The sequence below is a fragment of the Bubalus kerabau genome, chromosome X (genome assembly GCF_029407905.1).
Source record: "Bubalus kerabau isolate K-KA32 ecotype Philippines breed swamp buffalo chromosome X, PCC_UOA_SB_1v2, whole genome shotgun sequence".
NCBI lineage: Eukaryota > Metazoa > Chordata > Mammalia > Artiodactyla > Bovidae > Bubalus > Bubalus kerabau.
This window is the reverse complement of record NC_073647.1, coordinates 108,056,420-108,081,329: the sequence shown is the minus strand read 5'-3', so window position 1 is coordinate 108,081,329 and position 24,910 is coordinate 108,056,420. Positions and strand designations below refer to the sequence as shown.

Here is a 24,910-nt window from a genome sequence, read left to right as displayed (position 1 = left end):
AGGATGTGATCTATCCTGGAGAAGGTTCCATGTGTGCTTGAGAAACAGGTGAATTCATTGTTTTGGGGTGAAATGTCCTATAGATATCAATTAGGTCTAACTGGTCCATTGTATCATTTAAAGTTTGTGTTTCCTTGTTAAGTTTCTGTTTAGTTGATCTATCCATAGGTGTGAGTGGTGTATTAAAGTCTCCCACTATTATTGTGTTATTGTTAATTTCCCCTTTCATACTTGTTAGCATTTGTCTTACATATTGTGGTGCTCCTATGTTGGTTACATATATATTTATAATTGTTATATCTTCTCTTGGATTGATCCTTTGAGCATTATGTAGTGTCCTTCCTTGTCTCTTTTCACAGCATTTGTATTAAAGTCTATTTTATCTGATATGAGTATTGCTACTACTCCTGCTCTCTTTTGGTCTCTATTTGTGTGGAATATCTTTTGCTAGCCCTTCACTTTCAGTCTGTATGTGTCCCTTGTTTTGAGGTGGGTTTCTTGTAGACAACACATATAGGGGTCTTGTTTTTGTATCCATTCAGCCAGTTTTTGTCTTTTTGTTGGGGCATTCAACCCATTTACATTTAAGATAATTATTGATACATATGATCCCATTGCCATTTACTTTATTGTTTTGGGTTTGAGTTTATATACCCTTTCTGTGTTTCCTGTCTAGAGAAGATCCTTTAGCATTTGTTGGAGAGCTGGTTTGGTGGTGCTGAATTCTCTCAGCTTTTGCTTTTCTGTAAAGCTTTTGATTTCTCCTTCACATTTGAATGAGATCCTTGCTGGGTACAGTAATCTGGGCTGTAGGTTATTTTCTTTCATCACTCTAAGTATGTCCTGCCATTCTCTCCTGGCCTGAAGAGTTTCTAGTGAAAGATCAGCAGTTATCCTTATGGGAATCCCCTTGTGTGTGATTTGTTGTTTTTCCCTTGCTGCTTTTAATATTTGTTCTTTGTGTTTGATATTTGTTCCTTTGATTAATATGTGTCTTGGGGTGTTTAGCCTTGAGTTTATCGTGTTGGAACTCTCTGGGTTTCTTGGAGTTGGGTGACTGTTTCCTTCCCCCTTTTAGGGAAGTTTTCAACTATTATCTCCTCAAGTATTTTCTCATGGCCTTTATTTTTGTCGTCTTCTTCTGGGACTCCTGTGATTCGAATGTTGGGGTGTTTAATATTGTCCCAGAGGTCTCTGAGATTGTCCTCATTTCTTTTCATTCATTTTTCTTTTTTCCTCTCTGTTTCATTTATTTCTACCATTCTATCTTCTACCTCACTTATCCTATCTTCTGCCTCAGTTATTCTACTGTTGGTTCCCTCCAGAGTGTTTTTGATCTCATTTATTGACTCTTTTTTATTTCTTCTAGGTCCTTGTTAAACATTTCTTGCATCTTCTCGATCCTTGTCTCCAGGCTATTTATCTGTAACTCCATTTTGTTTTCAAGATTTTGGATAATTTTCACTATCATTATTCACAATTCTTTATCAAGTAGATTCCCTATCTCTTCCTCTTTTGTTTGGTTTGGTGGGCATTTATCCTCTTCTTTACTTGCTGAATATTTCTCTGCCTTTTCATCTTGTTTACATTGCTGTGTTCAGTGTGGCCTTTCCATATTCTGGCAGTCTGTGGTTCCTCTTTATTGTGGAGGTTCCTCACTGTGGGTGGGGTTGGACGGGTGGCTTGTCAAGGTTTCCTGGTTAGGGAAGCTTGTGTTGGTGTTTTGGTGGGAGAAGCTGGGTTTCTTCTCTCTGGAATGCAATGACGTTTCCAGTAATGACCTTTGAGATGTCAGTGGGTTTGGTGTGACTTTGGGCAGCCTGTATATTGAAGCTCAGGGCTATGTTCCTGTGTTGCTGGAGAATTCGAATGGTATGTCTTGCTCTGGAGCTTGTTGGCCCTTGGGTGGTCCTTGGTTTCAGAGTAGGTATGGAGGCATTTGATGAGCTCCTATCAATTAATGTTCTTTGGAGTCAGGAGTTCTCTGGTGTTCTCAGGATTTGGACTTAAGCCTCCTGCCTCTGGTTTTCAGTCTTATTCTTACAGTAGCCTCAAGACTTCTGCATCTATACAGCACTTATGATAAAAATCTAGGTTAATGATGAAAAGTTTCTCCACACTGAGGGCCACCCGGAGAGGTACACAGAGTTACTTGGAGAAGAGAAGAGGGAGGAGGGAGATAGAGGTGACCAGGAGAAGAAGGGGGAATCTAAAGGGGAGAGAGCAAGCTAGCCAGTAATCACTTCCCTATGTGCTCTGCACAGTCTGGATCCCTCAGAGATGTTCATGGAATTACACAGAGAAGAGAAGAGGGAGGAAGGAGACAGAGGTGGGCAGGAGGAGAAAAGGGGGAGTCAGAAGGAGAGAGAAAGATCTAGCCAGTAATCAGTTCCATAAGTGTTCTCCATAGCCCAGAACACACAAAGATTCACAGAGTTGGGTAAAGAAGAGAAGGGGGAGGGTGGAGATAGAGGCGACTTGGTGGAGAAAAAGGAGGGTCCAAAGGTGGAGAGAGCAATCAAGCCAGCAATCTTGCTCCCAAGTAAAAATGGGTACTCAAGATTGGTGTCTTAAAGGTACAAAATTGATAACAAATATCAAAAACCGAAGATTAAAAATCTAGAGTAGAGGTTAGATTCTCAAAAAAACAAAGTCACAAAAATTATAAAATATATATAGATATATGAAGTTTGCTTTAAAAATAAGGTCTTTTTTTTGCAAAGTTATAGTAGGTTATAAAAATGAAAATTAAAAGAGTAATAGAGGACTTAAAAATTAAAAAAAATGATAATAGCAAAAATATATCTGGGACTTTCTCTGGTGTTGTTGTGGACAGTGTGGGGTCAGTTCATTTTCAGAATGTTCCTTGATCCAGCTTATACTTCTCAAGATCTGTAGGCCCCTTCCTATGTAGTCGATGCTAATTGCAGGATTTTAATCTATTGTACCTTTCACTTCCAAAGCATTTCCCTCTGTTTATTTTAATTTCTTCTGTTTGCTGGTCTCTTCAGTGTCTAATTTTCACCCTGACACAAGGGGGCGGTGGTGGTCACTTTTTTAGGCTTACTTGTTCAGTTGTGCTGTGGGGAGGGCAGAACACTGCAAGCAAATATCACTGGCTTGTGTGGGGAGTGCTTGCAGTGCCTCGGCCACACTGGGTTTGCCCCCGCTCACAGTGTGTGTGCTTTCCCAGTTTACACTGTTCAGGCTCTAGGTTGCTCTGCCAGGAACTGTCTTAGTTGGGCCCTGGGTTGCATGCAGTTCCCAGGTCTAAGATGCTCAGGTTCAGGTTCTTGGGTACTCCACAAAGGCGCAGACTCGTTTGGGCCTGTGTTTTGTGCCCTTCACAGGTCCGAGCAGCTCAGGTGACCAGGTGCTTGGTGAGCACAGTCGCCCCCAGTTGGGGGCTGTGTCTTATTGCCTCCCTGGTCCCAGCTGCTCGGTTTTCTGGGTGTACAACTGGCATGCCTTCTCAGGTATGCGATATGTCTCTTCCGGGAGCTGATCTCTGGCTGTGACCCTTCTTGCGGATGTCGACCGTCCAGAATCCCAAGAAGTCTTGGTTAGCAATGAAGCCTGCTTGCAGTTTGGTAGATGATGCCTCTCTGGGGCCGAGATTGCCCCCTTCTGGCTCTGGCTGCCCTCGCCTGCCTGTCTCCAGTGGGGGATGGGCCAGTCTGCAGCGTGCTAGCTCTGCTCAGTCCTTTGTTCTGTGAACAGGCCTGGCAGTGTCTTAGGTTAGGGCTTTTCATGGGATAGCTATCCCACAGTCTGGATTGCTATCTTAAGTTAGTTCCCTCAGATTGCCCTTGGGCATTCATGCCCAGTCCTTATCCTAAGCAATGCAGCCTGGGCCTGCCTGTCCAGCCCCCGCTTGCTAGTGGCGAATGCGGAGCGTCTGTGCTGTTTTTTCACTGGGAGTTGCCATTAGGCACGTAATCTTTGGGTTTTAATTATTTATTTATTTTTCTTCCCAGTTATGTTGCCCTCTGAGCTTCCAAGGCTTGCCACAGACTCATCGGTGAGAGTGTTTCCTGGTGTTTGAAAACTTCTCTCTTTTTTAAGACTCCCTTCCCGGGACGGATCTCTGTCCCTACCTCTTTTGTCTCTCTTTTTATCTTTTATATTTTTTCCTACCTCCTTTCGAAGACAATGGGCTGCCTTTCTGGGTGCCTGATGTCCTCTGCCAGCATTCAGAAGTTTTTTTATGGAATTTGCTCAGTGTTCAAATGTTCTTTCGATGAATTTGTGGGGGAGAAAGTGGTCTTCCTGTCCTATTCCTCTGGCATCTTAGGACCACCCCTCCTTTTACATTTGAATATCCAATTTTCCCAGCACCATTTAAGAGACTTGTCTTTTCTGCACTAAGTATTCTTGACTCCTTTGTCCATTAGTAGATGACTGTGTATGCAGGGTTTATTTCTGGGCTCTTGATACTGCTCCTTTGGTCTATGGGTCTGTTTTTTGCCAGTACCACACTGTTTTGATTACCATAACTTTGTAATACAATTTGGAATCAGGAAATGTGATACTTCCCACTCTCTTCTTTATCAGAATTGCTTTAGCTATTCTGGGTCCTGTGTGGTTCCATATAAATTTGAATGTTGTTTTTTCTACTTCTTTAAAAATATACCATTGGAATATTTTTAAAGATTTATTTTGAATTGGAGGATAATTTCTTCATAACGTTGTGTTGGTTTCTGCCATACATCAACATGAATCAGCCACAGGTATATGTATGTCCCCTCCTGCTTGAACCTTCCTCCTTTCTCCCACCCCATCCCACCCTTCTGTGTTGTGACAGAGCACTGGGTCTAGCTCTGAGTCATACAACAAATTCCCACTGGCTACCTATTTTACATACAGTAGTGTATATGTTTCAGTGCTATTCTCTCAATTCAAAAATATGAAATGCTTCATGAATTTGCATGTCATCCTTATACTGAGCAGATGACCCACAAACTGGAAAACAATTATACCAAAGAAATTCTCATACTTTTGTGAAAATTCTAGGGCCCATAACAGATTTCCTAACCTGGGGATCTGGCATAGGGACTGAGAACCCCCAGGGAATTTGACTTTGAAGGCCAGTGGGATTTGATTACAGACTTCCATAGGACTGAGGGAACAGACTTTTGGAGGCCACAAACAAAACCTTGTGTGTACCAGGATCTAGGAGAAAGTAGCAGTGACCTGACAAGAGACTGAGCCAGACTTGCCTGTGAGTGTCCAGAAGTCTCTGGCAGAGGCGTGGGTCGACAGTGACCTGCCGTGGGATCGGGGGCAATGAATACAACAGTCCTCGGAGCCATGGCATGCTGGCATAAGTCCTTTTTAAGGAGGTCATCATTACTCGTGCCATAGTTTGGCCTGAGGCCAAACTACAGGGAGGGAACAGCCCCACCTATCAACAGAAAATTGGATTAAAGATTTACTGAACATGGCCTTGCCCAGCAAAGCAAGACCCAGATTCCCCCACAGCAAGTCCACTACTCAGGAAGCTTCCACAAGCCTCTTATCTTTATCCATAAGAGGGCAGACAGAATGAAAACCACAATTACAGACAACTAATCAAACTGATCACATGGATGACAGCTTTGTCTAATTCAATGAAATTACGAACCATGCTGTGTAGGGCCACCCAAGATGGATGGGTCATGATGGAGAGTTCTGACAAAATGTGGTCCACTGGAGAAGGGAATGGCAAACCACTTCAGTATTCTTGCCTTGAAACCCCATGAACAGTATGTAAAGGCAAAAATATATGACACTGAAAGATGAGCTCCCCAGGTAAATAAGTGCCCAATATGCTACTGGAGAAGAGTAGAGAAATAGCTCCAGAAAGAATGAAGAGGCTAAGCCATAGCGAAAACAGTACCCAGCTGTGGATATGACTGGTGATGGACATAAAGTCTGATGCTGTAAAGAACAATATTGCATAGGAACCTGGAACATTAGGTCCACGAATCAAGATAAATTGGAAGTGGTCAAGCAGGAGATGGCAAGAAAACATCGATATTTCAGGAATCAGTGAACTAAAATGGACCAGAATAGGCAAATTTAATTCAGATGACCATTATATCCACTATGTGGGCAAGAATCCCTTAGAAGAAATGGAGTAGCCATCATAGTCAACAGAACAGTCCAAAATGCAGTACTTGGATGCAATCTCAAAAATGACAGAATGATTTCTATTTGTTTCCAACACAAACCATTGTATATGACAGTAACCCTAGTCTATGCCCAAACTTCTGGTGCCAAAGAAGCTGAAGTTGAATGGTTCTATGATGACTTACAAGACCTTCTAGGACTAACACCAAAAAAGATATCCTTTTCATTATAGGGGACTGGAGTGCAAAAGTAAGAAGTCAAGAGATCCCTGGAGTAACAGGCAAGTTTGGCCTTGGAGTACGAAATGAAGCAGGGCAAAGGCTAACAAAGTTTTGCCAAGAGAATGCACTGGTCATAGCAAACACCCTCTTCTAACAACACAAGAAAAGACTGTACACATGGACATCACCAGATGGTCACTACCAAAAGCAGACTGATTATATTCTTTGCAGCTGAAGATGGAGATGCTCTGTACAGTCATCAAAAACAAGACCGGGAGCTGACTGTGGGTCAGATCATGAACACTTTATTGCAAAATTCAGACGTAAATTGAAGAAAGTAGGGAAAGCCACTAGACCATTCAGGTATGACCTAAATCAAATCCCTTACAGTGGATGTGACAAATAGATTCAAGGGATTAGCTCTGATAGAGTGTCAGAAGAACTATAGATGGAGGTTAGTAACATGTACATGAGGCAGTGATCAAAACCATCCCCAGGAAAATGAAATGCAAAAAAGGCAAAATGGTTGTAAGGAGGCAAAATGTAAGGAGGCCTTACAAATAGCTAAGAAAAGAAGATATGCGAAAGGCAAAGGAGGAAAGGAAAGATACATCCATCTGAATGCAGAGTTCCAAAGAATAGCAAGAAGAGATAAGAAAGCCTTCCTAAGTGATCAATGCAAAGACATAGAGGAAGACAATAGAATGGGAAAGACTAGAGAGCTCTTCAAGAAAATTAGAGATACCAAGGGAACATTTCATGCAAAGATGGGCACTGTAAGGACAGAAACAGTATGGACCTAACAGAAGCAGAAGATATTAAGAAGAGGTGGCAAGAATACACAGAAGAACTACACAAAAAAGATCTTCATGACCCAGATAATAATGATGGTGTGATCACTCACCTTGAGCCAGACATCCTGGAATGCGAAGTCAAGTGGGCCTTAGGAAGCATCACTATGAACAGAGCTAGTGGAGGTGATGGAATTCCAGCTGAGCTATTTCAAATCCTGAAAGATGATGCTGTGAAAGTGCTGCACTCAATATGCCAGCAAATCTGGAAAACTCAGCAGTGGCCACAGGACTGGAAAAGGTCAGTTTTCATTCCAGTGCTAAAGAACGTTCAGACTGCTGCACAATTGCACTCATTTCACATGCTAGCAAAGTAATGCTCAAAATTCTCCAAGCCAAGCATCAACAGTACATGAACCTAGAACTTTTAGATGTACAAGCTGGATTTAGAAAAAGCAGAGGAATGAGAGATCAAATTGCCAACATCCTGTGGATTATAGAAAAAGCAAGGGAATTCCAGAAATACATCTGCTTCGTAGACTATGTGAATGCCTTTAACTGTGTGGATCACAACAAAGTGTGGAAAATTCTTTAAGAGATGAGAATCCCAGACCACCTTACCTGCCTCCTGAGAAATCTGAATGTAGGTCAAGAAGCACCAGTTAGATCCAGACATGGAACAACAGACTGGTTTTGTATTGGGAAAGGAGTATGTCAAGACTGTATATTGTCACCCTGCTTATTTAACTTATATGCAGAGAACATCATGTGAAATGCCAGGCTGGATGAAGCACAAGCTGGAATCAAGATTGCCAGGAGAAATATCAATAACCTCACATATGCAGATGACACCACCTTTATGGCAGAAAGCAAAGAGAACTAAAGAGCCTCTTGATGAAAGTGAAAGAGGAGAGTAGAAAAGCTGGCTTAAAACTTCAACATTGAAAAAACTAAGATCATGACATCTGGTCCCATCACTTCATGGCAAATAGATGGGGAAACAATGCAAACAGTGACAGACTTTATTTTCTTGGGCTCCAGAATCATTGCAGATGGTGACTGCAGCCATGAAATTAAAAGATGCTTGCTCCTTGGAAGAAAAGCTATAAGAAACAATCTAGACAACATATTAAAAAACAGAGACATTACTTTACCGACAAAGACCTGTCTAGTCAAAGCTATAGCTTTTCTAGTAGTCATATATGGATGTGGGAGTTGGGCCGTAAAGAAAGCTGAGTGCTGAATAATTGATGCTTTTGAAGTGTGGTGTTGGACAAGACTCTTGAGAATCCTTTGGACTACAAGAAGATCAAACCAGTCAATCCTAAGGGAAAGAAGGACTGATGCTGAAGCTTCAACAATCTGGCTACCTGATGCGAAGAACTGACTCATTAGAAAAGACCTGATGCTGAGAAAGATTGAAGGCAGGAGGAAAAACGGACGACAGAGGATGAGATGGTTGGATGGCATCACTGACTCGATGGACTTGAGTTTGAACAAACTCCTGAAATTGATGATAGACAGGGAAGCCTAGAGTGCTGCATTCCATGGGGTTGCAAAGAGTCAGACACAAGTGACCAACCAAACTGACTGACTTGCACAGGGGCCATGGTAATCTTCTCTGTATCATTACCATTGGAATCTTGATAAAGATTGTTTTGTATCTATAGATGGCTTTGGGCAATGTGGACTTTTCAACAAAATTGATTCTTCCAATCCATGAACCCAGGATATCCTTCCATTTCTTTGTGTTTTCAATTTCTTTCACTGATGTCTTGTAGTTTTCAGTGTAGAGATCTTTCACCTTCTTGATTAAATTTATTCCTAAGTAGTTTATAGTTTTTGGCACTATTGTAAATGGAATTGTTTTATTTATTTTTCAGATAATGTTTTTGGTTTATAAACGTGCTACTGATTTTTTCATATTAATTTTTTAAATTAATTTTTTGTTTTTGGTTGTGCTAGGGCTTTGTTTCTGCATGTGGGCTTTCTCTGTTGCAGTAAGCAGGGGCTCTTCTTTTATTGCAGTATGTGGGTTTCTCATTATGGTGACTTCTCTTCTTGTGGAACATGGGCTCTAGGCCCATGGGCTTCAGCAGTTTTGGTGCATGGGCTTAGTTACCCCATGGCATTTGGGATCTTCCCAGATCAGAGGTCGAACCTGTGTCCCCTGCTTTGGCAGGTGGATTCTCAACCACCAGGGAAGTCCCACATGTTAATCTTTTTATCCTATAACTTTACAAAATTTATTGATTAGCTGTTACAGTTTTGGGATGGAATTTTAGGATTTCTTATATATAAAATCATGTCACCTGCAAACAGGTAATTGTGCTTCTTCCTTTCCAATTCTGATGCCTTTTCTCCCTCTCTTGCCTGATTGCTCTGGCTGGGATTTCTAGTACTCTGTTGAATAGAAGTGGTGAGAGTGAGTATCCTTGTCTTGTTCCTGATCTTAGAGGAAAAGCTTTCAACCATATACCATTGAGTCTGATGTTAGCTATGGGCTTATCTTATATGGCCTTTATTATGTTGAAGTACATTTCTTCTCTACCCTACTGAGTGTTTATGAATCAGTGTTGAATTTTGTCAAATGCTTCTGTATCTTCTTTTGAGATCACTTTTTTCTTTCATTCTATTAATGTGATGTATCACCTTTATTAATTTGTTTATGTTGAACCAGCTTTGTGTTTCAAGGATAAATCCCATTTGATCCTGGGAAATGTTCCCTTTAGTTTGCTGCTGAATTTGGTTTGCTAGTAATTTATTGAGAATGTTTCTATGTGTATTCATCAGGGATACTGACCTGTAGTTTTCTTTTCTTGTAGTGTTCTTACCTGTCTTTGGTACCAGGGTAATCCTGGCCTCATAAAATGAGTTCTGGAGTGTTCCCTTCTCTTTGATTTTTTAAAAAAGAGTTTGAGGAAAATTGGTGGTAATTCTTCTTTAAATGTTTGATAAAATTTACCAATGATGTCATCTGGTCCTGGGCTTCTCTTCTCTTTGGGAAATTTTTGTATTTATTACTGATTCAATCTCCTTATTAGTCTCTTCAGATTTTCTGTTTCTTCCTGATGCAGTTTTGTCAGGTTGTATGTTTCTAAGAATTAATCTGTTTCTTCTAGGTTGTCCAATTTTTTGACTTATAGTTGTTCATAGTTCAATCTATTTTCTTTCTGTTGTTCAGATTGGATAGTTTCTGTTGTTCTGTCTTTAGGTTTACTATTTTTTTCCCTCTATTGTCTACATTCTGCTGTTGAGCCCATGCAGTGAGTTTTCATTTAAGTTGCTTTAGTTTTTTCTAAGGGCTTCCTTGGTGGCTCAGTGGTAAAGAATCTGCCTGCCAGTACAGGAGACACAGATTTGATCTTGGTTGGGAAGATTCCCATGGAGAAGGAAATGGCAATCCACTCTGGTATTCTTGCCTGGGAAATCCCATGGACAGAGGAGCTGGTGGGCTACAGTCCATGGAGTCTCAAAAGTGTCAGACATGACTTAGTGACTAAGCAACAACAGTTTTTTCTAAGAATGTCATTGGTTCTTTTCTATATCTTCCATTTCTTTGCAGAGATTCTAGTTTTTGCTTATACTTTTTATTTATTCATTTGTTTCTGGCAGGTTTGTAATTGTTATTGAAGCATTTTTGTGGTTGCTCTTTTAAAATGTGTCAGATAATTCCAGCATCTGTGTCATCTCATTAGTGAGATTACTGATTTTCTTTGTTCATTCAAGTTGTGATTTTTTTGTTCTTGATAAGCTGAGTCATTATTTTCATTATATCCTGAATATTTGGGGTATTACGTTATGAGACTCTAGATGTTATTATATCTTGTTTTTGCAGACTTCTTCAGACACTGCACTTCATTGTCAGGGTAAGGGGTAGGTACTACTCTTTACTGCCAGGTAGAAGTAGAAGTCCAGGTTCCCCCACTTGCTGTCTGTTGACACTCATTACCTCAGGTACTGCTGTCATCTGGTCAGGCTGCCTTCTCTCCATTTTTCAGAGTCATTTTACCTTTTATTTTTCTTACTGTCCTAGATTTTTAGCTGTACTTAGAGAGAGTAATAGGGAGAAGTACATTTACTGCATTATTCCTGAACCAAAAGTGACCGATTAATCTTTCAAATAGCTCTTTGGAGCTGTTATTTTCTCTCATGAGGTTAAATAGCTTGCTCAAAGCTACACACCCAGTTAGTTGTTCAACCACAAGTCAAACTTGGGTCCCTTGGACTCTTGCTATAGGATATAATACTGTAGATAGTATAAGGCACTGCTGGGTTAAACCATTTTCAAGTGGGAGATAGAGAAAATCAGGCTTATAAGCTCACACACACTCTACATTTTTGTTCCAAGTGAAACCAAGTTAAAGTGGATACCACTCTCTTTAAAGCAGCAGAAGGGTGACCCATAGCTTTCAGAGTGTGTAGCAAAGGGAAGAGAAAAGAGAAGGTCTAGCATTCATATTCAGAGTTTACTAGATGTAGTATATGGGCTGCTGAATCCCTGGTCTGGAGAAGGTCTTGTAGGGTGTGGAGTTAGAAGGATCAGAAGGACAGCCTGCTCTGTCAGGGCTCATAGGTTGTTTTTGGAGTGGCATATTTTTTTTAATAAATTTTATTTTTTAATAATTGTAGATTCATGAAAAGTGAAAGTGAAGTTGCTCAGTTGTATCTGACTCTGCGACCCCATGGACTGTAGCTTACCATGCTCCTCCCTCCATGGGATTTTCCAGGCAAGAGTACTGGAGCAGGTTGCCACTTCCTTCTCCAGAGGATCTTCCCAACCCAGGGATAGAACCTGGGTCTCCCACATTGTAGGCAGACGCTTTACCGTCTGAGCCACCAGGGAAGTCTCAGCCTTAGTCCTTTACATTCTATTCATCTCTCTTTGCCTGCCATCCCCTGGCAACCACTGATCTTTTTACTGTCCCCATTGCTTTGCCTTTTCCAGAATGTCATGTAGTTGGAATCATAAAATATGTAGCCTGATGGTGTTCTTTCAAAGTTTCTTTCATATCTATTCATGGCTTGATAGCTCTTTTATTTTTTTTTCAGTGCTGAATAATATTCAGTTGTCTGAATGTACCACAGTTTATCCATTCACCTACTGAAGGACATCTTGGTTGCATCCAGATTTTGGCAATTATGAATGAAGTGGCCATAAACATCTGTGTGCAGATTTTTGTGTGGACATAGTTTTTAGTTACTTTCAATACAGAGTGTGCAATTGGTTTTGTAAGAAACTGCCAAATTGTATTCTAAAGTGGCTGTGTTTTGCATTCCCACCTGCAAAGGATGAGAATTCCTGTTGTTCAACCTCCTCGCCAACATTTGGTGCTGTCAGTGTTCTGAATTTTGGCTATTCTGTTAGGTGTATAGTGATGTCTCATTGTTTTAATTTGTATTGTCCTATTGATATATGAAGTGGAACACCTTTTCATATACTTATTTGCTATCTGTACGTCTTCTTTGGTGAGGTATTTCTTCAGATCTTATGCCCGTTTTTAATCGGGTTGTTCATTTTCTCACTGTTGAGTTTTAAGAGTTCTTTGTGTATTTTGGATAACAGTCCTTTATCAGATATGTCCTTTGCAAATATTTACTGTCAGTCTTTGGCTAATCTTTTCATTATCTACCTTTCATAGAGAGCGTTTTAATTATAATGCAGTCTGGCTTATCAATTCTCATTTTTCATGGACTGTGCCTTTGGTATAACATCTAAAAAGTCATTGCCAAACTTAAATTTTTCTAGATTTTCTCCTGTTATCTTCTAGAAGTTTTATAGCTTTGCATTTTGTATTTCAGTCTGTGATCCATTTTGAGTTCTTTTTTGTGATGAGTATAAGGTCTGTGTGTAATTTCATTTGTTTGCATGTTCAGTTGTTCTGGCACCATTTGTTGAAAGGCTGTTTTTGCCACATTGTATTACCTTTGCTCCTTTATCAAAGATCAGTTGACTCTATTTCTGTTGATCTGTTTCTGGGCACTCTTTCCTGTTCTATTGATCTGTTTATTCTTCCATCAGTACCATACTGTTGATTATTGTAGCTTTTTAAAATTTTTGCCACACCATGCAGCATGTGGGCTCTTAGTTCCCTGATAAGAATTGAACCTGCTACCCCTGCATTGGAAGCACAGAGTCTTTACTGCTGGACCACCAGGGAAGTTCTGATTACTGTAGCTTTACAATAAGTGTTTAAGTCAGGTAGCATTGGTCTTCCAACGTTGTTCTTTTCCTTCAATGTTGTGTTGGTTATTCTATGGCTTAGATATTTTGGACACTCAGTTTATTGTGGCACCAATCCATTTAATGATTTTTTTTCTTCTAGCCATGTCCAGTGGTTCATTGGATTGAGCCAAGGCTTGGATCTGCACGTGGGAGTGATGTAAAGGCAGTGGGGCAAGTGAGTTGAGGGTATCTGTAAGAGAATGGTTGAAGTGAGGAATGATGGAATCTATAAACTAGATAGGGAGGAAGGGTGAAGGCAATAGTAGTTGAACAGGTGAAAAGTAGAATCAAGAGATTTTGAGGGCAAAGAACAGGTGTAAAGAATGAGACCTGGATGGATGACCTTGTGGTCAGAGAGTAATGTGTGCATTTTATATTCCAGAGGTGTAGCAGTTGCAAGTATTGATAGGGTTTTGCGGGATGGCCATGAGAATTGGTAGCTGAAATTGGAGTGGAATCTCTGAAGATGAGAAGGTCAATGTGCTAAGAGGCTGGGATGTTAGGCCTCTATATCGTTTATTATGTCACGTGAGAGGTTGGCAGGAATTGAGATGGAGAGGAATCTGTGAGCAGGTTCTTCAGTGAATGAAAAAGGTATGTTTGGGAGATGAGTAGTTGACAATGAAGAGGAGTGGGAAGAGGTATGGATGAATGATACGAAACTCAGAAGAGTAGGAAATCTTATACAAAGGTAGAGGAGAGATGACTTCAGAGTCTCACTGGAAAGTGAGGGGAACGTCCACCCCTAGCCCAGCCCTGAGTTGTAAGGGTCTGGGAGAATGTACAGCTTCTACCTGACCAAGTTCTAACACAGTGCTTCTGAGACTTTCTGAGGTGAAGGACCAGGGTATTTTTTTTTTTAATTTCCAATCTGTAATGGACTAATGCTTTTATGCAATAAAATGTCCCCAATTTATTGATCTGCAACAGATTTACAGGGTTAGCAATGGGGAAGGTGATGGCGTCCTGATTCCAGGAAGTCAGTTCATGAGCATGGTCTTGAACCAAAATGGTTGGAGCTCTGCCTTATTTTTATGTTTCCTGTTCTGTGTGGCTGACCAAAGATTTTAAGAGTTAGATCTTAGCCAGAAGATTTTTAGAGGGCTGCTGATGACTTCTTTGGTGAGGAAGGGTTTACATTTTGTGAGATTACTAGCTCACATACATGTAAACTGAGATTTTCAAAATTATATCTTTCTCAGATATTATAATATGAAATTAATAATGCATGTTCATTGTAGAAAATTAGGAAATACAGGTAAGGAAGAAAAAATGGTTACCATAATCCTTCACTAAGAGGGAAGCACTGTTTTCATTCCTTTTCATTTAATAAATTGCTCAATAAAGTTTAGGAGAAGGCAGTGGCAGCCCAATCCAGTACTCTTGCCTGGGAAATCCCATGGACGGAGGAGCCTGGTAGGCTGCAGTCCATGGGTTGCGAAGAGTCGAACACGACTGAGTGACTTCACTTTCACTTTCCACTTTCATGCACTGGAGAAGGAAATAGCAAACCACTCCAGTATTCTTGCCTGGAGAATCCCAGGGACAGGGGAGCCTGGTGGGCTGACGTCTATGGGGTCTCACAGAGTCGGACATAATTGATGCGACTTAGCAGCAGCAGCAATAAAGTTTAAATGTTTGATTTTATATAGGAATAATATTTTAGATATAGTGGTTAAATAAAATATTATTAAATTATTATTAAAATTAACTTCACTGTTTCTTTTTACCTTTTTAATGGGGCTATTAGAACATTTAAAATTACGTATTTGACTCACATTATATTTCTGTCAGACAGCACTGCTGTAGACTCTCTTCCAGCTTTGACCATTCTGAGTCTTAATGAAGCTTTATTGTCTGTACATTTTTAGCTCTGTCATAATTATTTTAGACCATTGTGGTACAATAGAACTTTTTGCGTTGACAAAACAGTTTCATAATCTGCCCAATAGGGTAACCACATGTGGCTATTGAGCACTTGAAATGTTCCTAGAGTGATGGAGGAATTGCATTTAAAATTTTACTTAATTATGTATTGAACAACACAGTTCTAGACCTTATGAAAAATAAAATTTCCACAAACATTGGCTGATTTTCTCTTTTCTAGTTGTGTTGGTGTTGAAGAGGAGAAAGCTGCTGACATTGACCTCTACCACTGCCCCAACTGTGAGGTCTTACATGGGCCCTCCATTAGTAAGTAGATCTTGGGGTTTTAAAGAGAAGGCAATCCAGACAGACAAAGCAAAGGAAGCTTGGAAGGGAAACTGCCTTTGCCTGAGTGCTTCAGATTTGTCTCCCTTGGGAAATAGGAGAATCTTATGTAGGCCCTGCAGGCCAGCAGCTGCTCCACTCAGAGGGCAGAAATGCAGTTTCACCTCCCTCCCTTATTTAGGGATTCCCCAAAGGAAGCACCTATCCTCACCAAGTGCTTTTCTGAGTCCATGAGGGCTTCCTTTACTCCAGATGCTCCAGTGCGTTGTTAGATTGGAAGAGAAGCAAGATCTGCTGAGCCTTTTGCTTTTAGAACCATAGCCTGTAGCCATTTTGACTCAGTCTCTTGTCTTTTTCTGGCTTAGTGAAAAAACGCCGTGTATCTTCAAAAGGCCATGATACACACAAGGGGAAGCCAGTGAAGACGGGAAGCCCTACATTCATTCGAGAGCTCCGGAGTAGGACCTTTGACAGGTGAGGACCCCCTACTCCAAGGGCCAGTGAACGCTACTGCTCTGGGAAGCTGGGACCCATCTCTTCTCAGCTTTTCTACTGGCTGTCCCACTAGGTGCCTCCATCATTTGGGGATGTTTGCAGGGCTCTGTGAGTTCCCTTTGTGGGGAGATCTTCTGTTTTAGTCAGTTTCTAAGAAACATTGTTAGAGTTTCATTTGATGTACAGAGTACATTAAGGTCTACTTGTAGAAACTACGAGTAGATAGAGAGGCAGTTTTTGCTCAGTCAGGAGAGGATATTTACATGTACCTAGGGAATGCTATAACTAGAAAGAGTCTTAAAAACCAGAAATTTTAATTCTCTGATTGTAGAGAAGCGGAAACTTTCTGGAAAAAAATTTTTTTGAGTAGTCATGTATTTCTTTTACAATCAAGAAAATATTTGTTTCCTTAAAAAATTAAGATTGGCTTATTGAAAATAAACTACTTGAACAAAAATAATGAGTTAGAAAAATTAATGAATAAAACACTCTTTTGCTTAGTTTTTAATTCATTTGACCATTTTCAGCTCTCCTGTAAATGAAGTGTTATTTAGGATTATAAGTATTTCTTCAACTTAATATTTGTTTTATTTAAAGGCAATGAGTCTCATTTTTACCCTACCCCCTCAGGTCCCTTCTCCAAAGTCAACCAATTTCTTGTGCATTCTTTCAGAAATAGTTTTTGCTTATACAAACATACATGAATGTGTGTGTTGCCCCTTTTTTAAAATTAAAAAACACAAATAGAAACACTTACTGTTCTATATCTTGCTTTTTAAAAAATATAAATTCTGTATCTTAGAGGTCAATCCATAACAGCATATTCCGATGTTCTTCATTCCTTTTCATGGATATTTAGTACTCCATTGTATGAATGTATAGTTATTTAAGCAGTCCTCTTGATGAACATTTAAATCGATTCTAGTATTTTGCTATTAGGAAAAAAATGCTGCAGTTAATGTCTTTGTACTTAAGTGTTTGCATATGTGAGTGAGTGTATATGTAGATTTACTACCTAAAAGTAAAACTGCTAGGTCAAAGGGTATGTGCTTTAAACATGTTTATAGATATTGCTAGGTTGTTTCTAATGTGACCACATCATTTCATACTCCCACTAAACAATGTGTGAGGGTGCCTATTTCCCTATTATCCTGGCTAACACTGCTGCTGCTGCTGCTAAGTCGCTTCAGTCGTGTCCAACTCTGTGCAACCCCATAGACGGCAGCCAACCAGGCTCCCCTGTCCCCGGGCTAACACTATTATCAAACTTTTTTTTGCCTTTCTAATAAGATAAAAAATGAGATTTCACTGTTTCCATGTGAAACATGATTAAGGAAGCATGTATATTATGATGCATTTATAGGTCATCTTTATTTTTCTTCTCTGTTAACTATCTGCTTACATTGTTTGACAGTTTTTCTGTTGGGTTACTGCCTATTTCTTATTGATTTTTAATAGTTTCCATGCAGAAAATTTTAAATTTTAGGTAGTTTAATTTACTTATTACTATTTTTTATGGCTACTGGGCCTTGTCTTTTCCATAATTTTTTCTACCCTGTGGCTTTATTTTTTTCTAATTTAATCTTTGTTCCATCTAGAATTATGTAAATAATGAGCCAGACATTGATCTTAATATTTTTCCAGATGTTTATCCCAACAACAATTTGTCAAATAGCCCATCTTTTTCTCCAACATGATTTTAAGAAAACCAGAAACCCCTGTTTTCTAGTTAACTATGTCAAGAGAGTGGTTGTAAAAATTGTTTTTGTTTTCTAAATCAGTCTTTTCTCTATTTTCCAGTATTTTAAAATGGGGTAGTACTGCTCTGAAAGTGAGAGTCACTCAGTCGTGTCTGACTCTTTGTGACCCCATGGACTGTATAGTCCATGGAATTCTCCAGGCCAGAATATTGGAGGGGGTAGCTGTTACCTTCTCTAGGAGATCTTCCTAACTCAGGGATCAAACCCAGGTCTCCCGCATTGCAGGTGGGTTCTTTACTAGCTGACCCACCAGGGAAGCCAAAGAATACTGGAGTGGGTAGCCTATCCCTTCTCCAGGGAATCTTCCTGACCCAGGAGTCAAACCAAGGTCTCCTGCATTGCAGGTGGATTCTTTACCAGCTGAGCTACCAGGGAAGCCCAAGGTGCTGCACTGGGTTAGTGTAAATCAGCTAAACTTGTCTGATACCACTTTTCTTCTGGGGCAGGCTGTTGACTGATTTGTTCCTTTGTCATCTAAAGAAGAGCATCATATTGACAGGATATCCTGGATTTAACTTCCCTCCTCTGCCAGTGGCCTGGCTTCTTGCCTTCGATAGGTCATTTCTTAGCTGGGATGTGAAGTTTATGCCACTTATTAGTTGCCAGCCCACATTAGGTCCCCTCAGGAAGACCCCACACCTTTGGTGAGTGAAAGCATCCAGTGAGGCCTTCAGTAGCAGAGCTTGTAGGGTTCATGCTTTCTCTTGTGTGGCCCACAGTTCAGATGAAGTGATTCTGAAGCCCACTGGAAGTCAGTTGACCGTGGAATTCCTGGAAGAGAATAGCTTCAGTGTGCCCATCCTGGTCTTGAAGAAAGATGGATTGGGGATGACGTTGCCCTCACCATCATTCACTGTGAGGGATGTGGAACACTATGTTGGTAAGCACCACAGACCCTCTTAACTGTGACATTGTTCACTCCCATCAAAACATATGACCCTTCCCTTCCAGTTTTCATTTCTTTTCTAGCCATCTTGGAAATCAGAGGTGATGTACCTTGCCCAGAGTCATTCTTAGGCAAAGCTAGAACCAAAATCCTGGTCTTTTTTCCTTTTCCTCCTGCTGCTGTTGCTGCTAAGTCGCTTCAGTCGTGTCCAACTCTGTGCGACCCCATAGATGGCAGCCCACCAGGCTCCGCCATCCCTGGGATTCTCCAGGCAAGAACACTGGAGTGGGTTGCCATTTCCTTTTCCAGTGCATGAGAGTGAAAAGTGAAATTGAGGTTGCTCAGTTGTGTCCGACTCTTAGCGACCCCGAGGACTGTAGCCTACCAGGCTCCTCCGTCCATGGAATTTTCCAGGCAAGAGTACTGGAGTGGGGTGCCGTTGCCTTCTCTGCCTTTTCCTCCCGCTGCTGCTAAATCACTTCAGTCATGTACGACTCTGTGTGACTCCATAGACGTCAGCCCACCAGGCTCCCCCATCCCTGGGATTCTCCAGGCAAGAACACTGGAGTTGGTTGCCGTTTCCTTCTCCAATACATGAGAGTGAAAAGAGAAAGTGAAGTTGCTCAGTTGTGTCCAACTCTTAGTGACCCCATGGACTGCAGCCTACCAGGCTCCTCCATCCATGGGATTTTCCAGGCAAGAGTACTGGAGTGGGGTGCCATTGCCTTCTCTACCTTTTCCTCCTAATAGACCACAAACTCCAGGCTGAGCCCCATCTTTTACCTGGGGAATTCCAAAGATTGTTATGACCTCTTTGTACTCTGTTGAAATGAGAAAACCTTTGACTTTTGCCCTCATATGCTAGTTGTATTCTGGACATGAGTTTTAGGGGAGAGGAAGAGAAGTGAGGAAGCAGGACCCAGGCAGATGGATTGTACTGTGAGACCGTGTGTCAGGCCTTTCTGTTGCCCTAACATGTCTGGACTTGGCACATAGGTCTAAGGAGAGTGTGAGGAATACCTACCCCCACTTCCCATATGTGTCCGACTCTTTGCGACCCATGGACTGTAGCCTGCCAGGCTCCTCCGTCCATGGGATTTTCCAGGCAAGAATACTAGAGTAGGTTGCCATTTCCTTCTCCAGGGGATCTTTCCGACCCAGGGATTGAACCCGGGTCTTCTGCATTGCAGGCAGACTCTCTGCCATCTGAGCCACCAGGGAATAATCCCCCCACTTCCCATATATGTGTAGACAAATACATTGAGAGAAGTTTTCAGTGTAAGGTCACTCTAGGGACTGATTAGGGGATGAGTGTTCCCTGGTCCCTGAGGCCACTTAGTACAGAGCCTGTCTCTTTATTCCAGGTTCTGACAAAGAGATTGATGTGATTGATGTGGCCCGCCAGGCCGACTGCAAGATGAAGCTTGGTGATTTTGTGAAATACTATTATAGCGGGAAGAGGGAGAAAGTCCTCAATGTTATTAGTTTGGAATTCTCTGATACCAGGTAAGAGGGGCAGGGGTAAGTAAAAAGCCTCACAGAGTACCCAGGACTTGTATATACTGAGTATGTATTAGTGTTCCTCTCCCTTCCTTCGGGTGGTTTCTTCCTTTGGCAGGGGGAGCTGGTTTATACTTTCTAGGGTAGTTGCTCACATTATAACAACCAAATCATGTTTCTCCTTTACAGTTTCTAGCATTGGATAGATTATTCAGTGGCTGTTTTAATTAATTTTTGTCTCTTTTAAGATCCAGGACAGCTTCCTTAGACCTTTTTTTCTGGTATGTAGATTGTGGCATGGTCACTGTTTAACTCCCAGGATAGCGCCACTGTCCCAGATAAACACTTCTTTACCTGGTACTGAGCTCTGACAGGTTTCTCTACTTGATCTTCATAAAGAAGACACTATGACATAGGGACAGTACAATACTGTTAAACACCACATGCCAAGTGAGTGGGCCTGGGTGTGGAGATTCTGAGTATTCAGTGGAGGAAATGATCACCTGTGACTGGGGATGGCTGTGGAGCTGGGACTTGGAACTTCCATAGCTGAGTGGAAAGAGAATGCTGACTTGTCTTACAAAAATAAGTGTACTATGTGCTCTTGGGGATTCTGTGGAGAGAACTTCTTTGTCTTCCCTGGTTCTCACTAGGATGGGGGGCATTTTATACTGGCTTCAACCTTCAATTCCCAATCAGCTGACACCTGCTCTCCACCCCTTCCTTGATAGGCTTTCTAACCTTGTGGAGACACCCAAGATTGTTCGGAAGCTCTCATGGGTGGAGAACTTGTGGCCAGAGGAGTGTATCTTTGAGAGGCCCAACGTGCAGAAGTACTGCCTCATGAGCGTGCGGGATAGCTATACAGACTTTCACATTGACTTTGGTGGCACCTCGGTCTGGTACCACGTGCTCAAGGTAAGAATGGGTATGGTTTCTGAAGACAGCCAGGCCTTGGGCCTCCCTGTTTGTTTCAAGTGGTAGCATAAAACAGGCTGCTAAGGCCTACCTGCATCCCAGATTCTATTTGGGTAACATTTACACATAACTACTCTTATCAAGGTTGGGTATTGAGTGGATATGCAGTATAAGTTGTCTCTGCTTCATAGTTTTGATGATTAACTTTTTTAAAAATAACAACAGATGTCTAAGGTTTTCTCTGTTATCTTAATTGAACCAATCTGTACTCCTACCTCTAGGTATGGAAATGTCCATATTTATTGCAGAAATTTCTGGTAACATGAGACACTCAACCTCCTCCCAAGCTTATTGAATTATTATTTTTGTTACTATGACATTCATCGGTTTTAAGTTTATAGTTTGATGAGTTTTGACAATTGTATAAATAGTTGCATGACTGCCACCACTGAAGATAGAGCATGTATGAAGTGTTTGGTTTTTTAAAAAAGTTTTATTTATTTTTGGCTGCACTGGGTCTTCATTGTTGCACATAGGCTTTCTCTAGTTGCAGCAAGTGGGGGCTACTTTCCAGTTGTGGTGCATGGGCTTCTCATTGCACTGGCTTCTCTTGTTGCAGAATATGGGCTGTAGGGCACATGGGCTTCAGTAGTTGTGTCATACAGGCTCAGTAGTTGTGGCTCGCAGGCTCTAGAATGCAGTTCTGTAGTTGTGGCATATAGGCTTAGCTGCCCTAAGACATATGGAATCTTCCCGCGTCAGGGATCAAACCTGTGTCCCCTGCATTGATAGGCAGATTCTTAACCACTGGACCATCAGGGAAGTCTGAGATGGTTTTTTTAAATGTCAGCCTTACTATAGTTTCCCTTTTCATGGTTGTTACAGTTTTGTAATTAGCATATTGATTGTCAATGACTAAAGGATTTTTGAGGTCTGGTAAACAAATTTCTTAAATAACTTACTGTTTTCTACCACTGTTCATGCTATTTAGTTTTCTTATCAGAAATGCCAAGAAAAGAGCAGAAACTTGGATATGGCTCTTGTACAAATGATCACAAATACTGAACTAGTTGTTTATCATGAAGAAATTGGAGTGTGTAAATGAAAGTGCTATTATGCAAATGTTATATTTAACTGTTTATTTTATTTTTTGACTTTTTATTTTGGAGTATAGGCCATTAACAATGTTGTGATAGTTTCAGGTGGACAGCAAATGGACTCAGCCATAAATATACATGTATCCATTCTCCCCCAAACTCCCCTCTGATTGAGGCTGCCCTGTACTATACACTAGGACCTTGTTGGTTATCCGTTTTAAATATAGCAGGAGATCCCAAACTCCCTATCTCTTCCCCTATTAATGTTTTAATTTTTAAATAGTTTCATTTTTACAGCAAAATTGCTAATAGGAAGATTTCCTGTGTGCCCTTCACTCAGATTTCTATGTTACTATTTTATTATATTCTCTTTCTCTGAAGCAAACATAATAAAATAATCTTACATATATATTTTTTCTGAAACACTCAAAAGTATTTTCAGACATGATATCCCTTTATCTTATAATAATTCAGTGTGTATTTCTTAGAAACAAGGGTATTCTCATATCATCACAATATAGTTATCAGAATCAAAATTAATATTGATACAGTACTATTATCTAATCTACAGATCTGATTCAAATTTCTCCAGTTGTACAGTAGATATTTTCTAGTGTTGCTTTTCTACACTGAAATGTATTGTCATGAAATATTGGTTAAACTAATCAAGCTATGGGTTGGGGAGATTTTTGTGCTAGTGGGTTTTTCTTTCTTTTCTGCCAAACTACTTATGTGGTGATTATCCAGGCAAAGCATAATTAAGAAATAAAGTGTTCTTCCAACAGATAATCACCCAACATATAATCTTCCAGAAGTCCTTGGGCGATTACTGAACTTTTAAACTTTTATTAGCTGTGATTACAGGTGTGAGAAGAAACACTCTCTGCAAATGGCATTTAAAGGCAAATTCAATTTTCTTCTCATTAGTAATGTGGCCTTAAATTCTCCTGGGGCTGGTAGTATTGATCTGCTCATCTGTAGAGGACACTTTCATTTGGTATTGCAGGAGCCTTTGGTGTACATTTGTCTTAAGTTGACAATTTTGTTTGAAATGCCCTTTCCCGATTGTTTTTGTTAACCTTATAGAAGCTTAAAAGTACAAAGTGAAAAGGAATTTTTTAAGTTTTCCATATTTGTATATAAATGATCCTTGGACAGAAAGAATTCTAGCATACTACATCGTCCTGGAACATGAGAGAATATTCTTTTGGAGACTCCTGGAAGTCTTTTCTGGAAACCCTTGATGTCTTTGGCCCTTCCATCTTTGTTTCAGGGTGAGAAGATCTTCTACCTGATCCGTCCAACAAATGCCAACCTGACTCTCTTTGAGTGCTGGAGCAGTTCCTCTAACCAGAATGAGATGTTCTTTGGGGACCAGGTGGACAAGTGCTACAAGTGTTCTGTGAAGCAAGGACAGACACTTTTCATTCCTACAGGTCTTCCCTGGGCCCCTCTGGGAGGGTTTGAGGAAGGTGGGAAGAAGAAGGGAACTTGTGGCACCAGAACCAACCCCTTCCCATAATGTTTTGACCTGAATGTGAGATACCCCTCTCATATCAGTTAGACTCAGAATTGCACATCAGGAAAATTCAAGTGGTGACCAAAGTGGTGACCAGTGTGGTTGTTTGGGGAGGTCCAGAAGGAAGTTGATAGGCTTCTTTTGCACTGAACTGATGTCAACTTGGTGGACAGTTAGAAAACAGGACTCTCAGCCCCATGACTCTAGAGATAGTGACTGGAGAGACTGGCATTGTAAGCTGTAAGTCAGAATGACCTGGGTAGGGATAGGGTTTTTTTTTTTTCCTGAAACAATAAATGCCTAGGCTTTACCCCTAGAATTATAAATTCATAGGTCTGAAGTTTGGTCTGAGTGTGGCTATTTTGGGGGAAAAACCTAGTTGTCTCAATTTGGGGAAAGTTGATATCTTTAGTATGTTGCATCTTCCATGAACATAGCGTGTCTTTCCATTTATTTAGATTTTTCTTGACTATCTAATTTCTTAATTCCTTGATTTCAGAATTAGTGTTAAATTTTCTCAAAATGTTCAGTATCATTCTCTATTGCAGCCACACGGACCTAGAGCTTTCCCTTTTGGGAAAGATTTTAATTAACATTCAATTTCCTTAAACTTTATTAGGCTATTCAAGTTATTTTATACTGGGTGAGTTGCAATAGTTTGTGCTTTTGGAGCAATTGGCCCATCTTATCTAAGTTGTCAAATTTATATGTGAAGAGTTATTCATAGTATTTCTTATTATTCTTTTGATATCTTCTAAGTCTCTAGTGTACCCTCTTTTCATTCTTGATGTTAGTAATCTGTGAATTTCAATTTTGTTGAACGTTTAAAAGAATCATCTGTTGTTTCATTGTGATTTTCAATGTAGTCTTTCTGTTTTCAATTTCATTGATTTCTGCTTTTATCTTTTTTCCTTCTTTCTGCTTACTTTGGGTTTATTTTTTTCAGTCTTGAGACAATAGCTTAGATTATTGACTTAAGATTTTTCTTCACTTTTAATGTATTTAGTGCTATAAATTTCCCCCTCAGAACTGATTTAGCTATGTCACATATTTTGATATGTTGTAGTTTTCATTTTGTTAAATGTGCTTTTTTAAAAGAAATTTGTTTATTTATTTGGCTGTGCTGGGTCTTAGTTGTGGCAAGTGGGAATCTAGTTCCCTGACTGGGGATCAGC

At 40.4% G+C, this 24,910-nt stretch overlaps 1 protein-coding gene across 10 annotated transcripts in view; it reads left to right on the top strand.

Moving 5' to 3' along the window:
* PHF8 (PHD finger protein 8) overlaps nt 1-24,910 on the top strand; it is a 95,553-nt gene that overhangs the window by 15,720 nt on the left and 54,923 nt on the right. For all 10 annotated transcript variants that reach the window (XM_055565156.1, XM_055565151.1, XM_055565149.1 and 7 more), the window contains exons 3-8: nt 15,457-15,542; nt 15,926-16,034; nt 18,535-18,695; nt 20,066-20,207; nt 20,933-21,119; nt 23,490-23,652. In XM_055565156.1, coding sequence (XP_055421131.1) covers nt 15,457-15,542; nt 15,926-16,034; nt 18,535-18,695; nt 20,066-20,207; nt 20,933-21,119; nt 23,490-23,652 — 848 coding nt within the window. The remainder of the gene's footprint in view (nt 1-15,456; nt 15,543-15,925; nt 16,035-18,534; nt 18,696-20,065; nt 20,208-20,932; nt 21,120-23,489; nt 23,653-24,910) is intronic.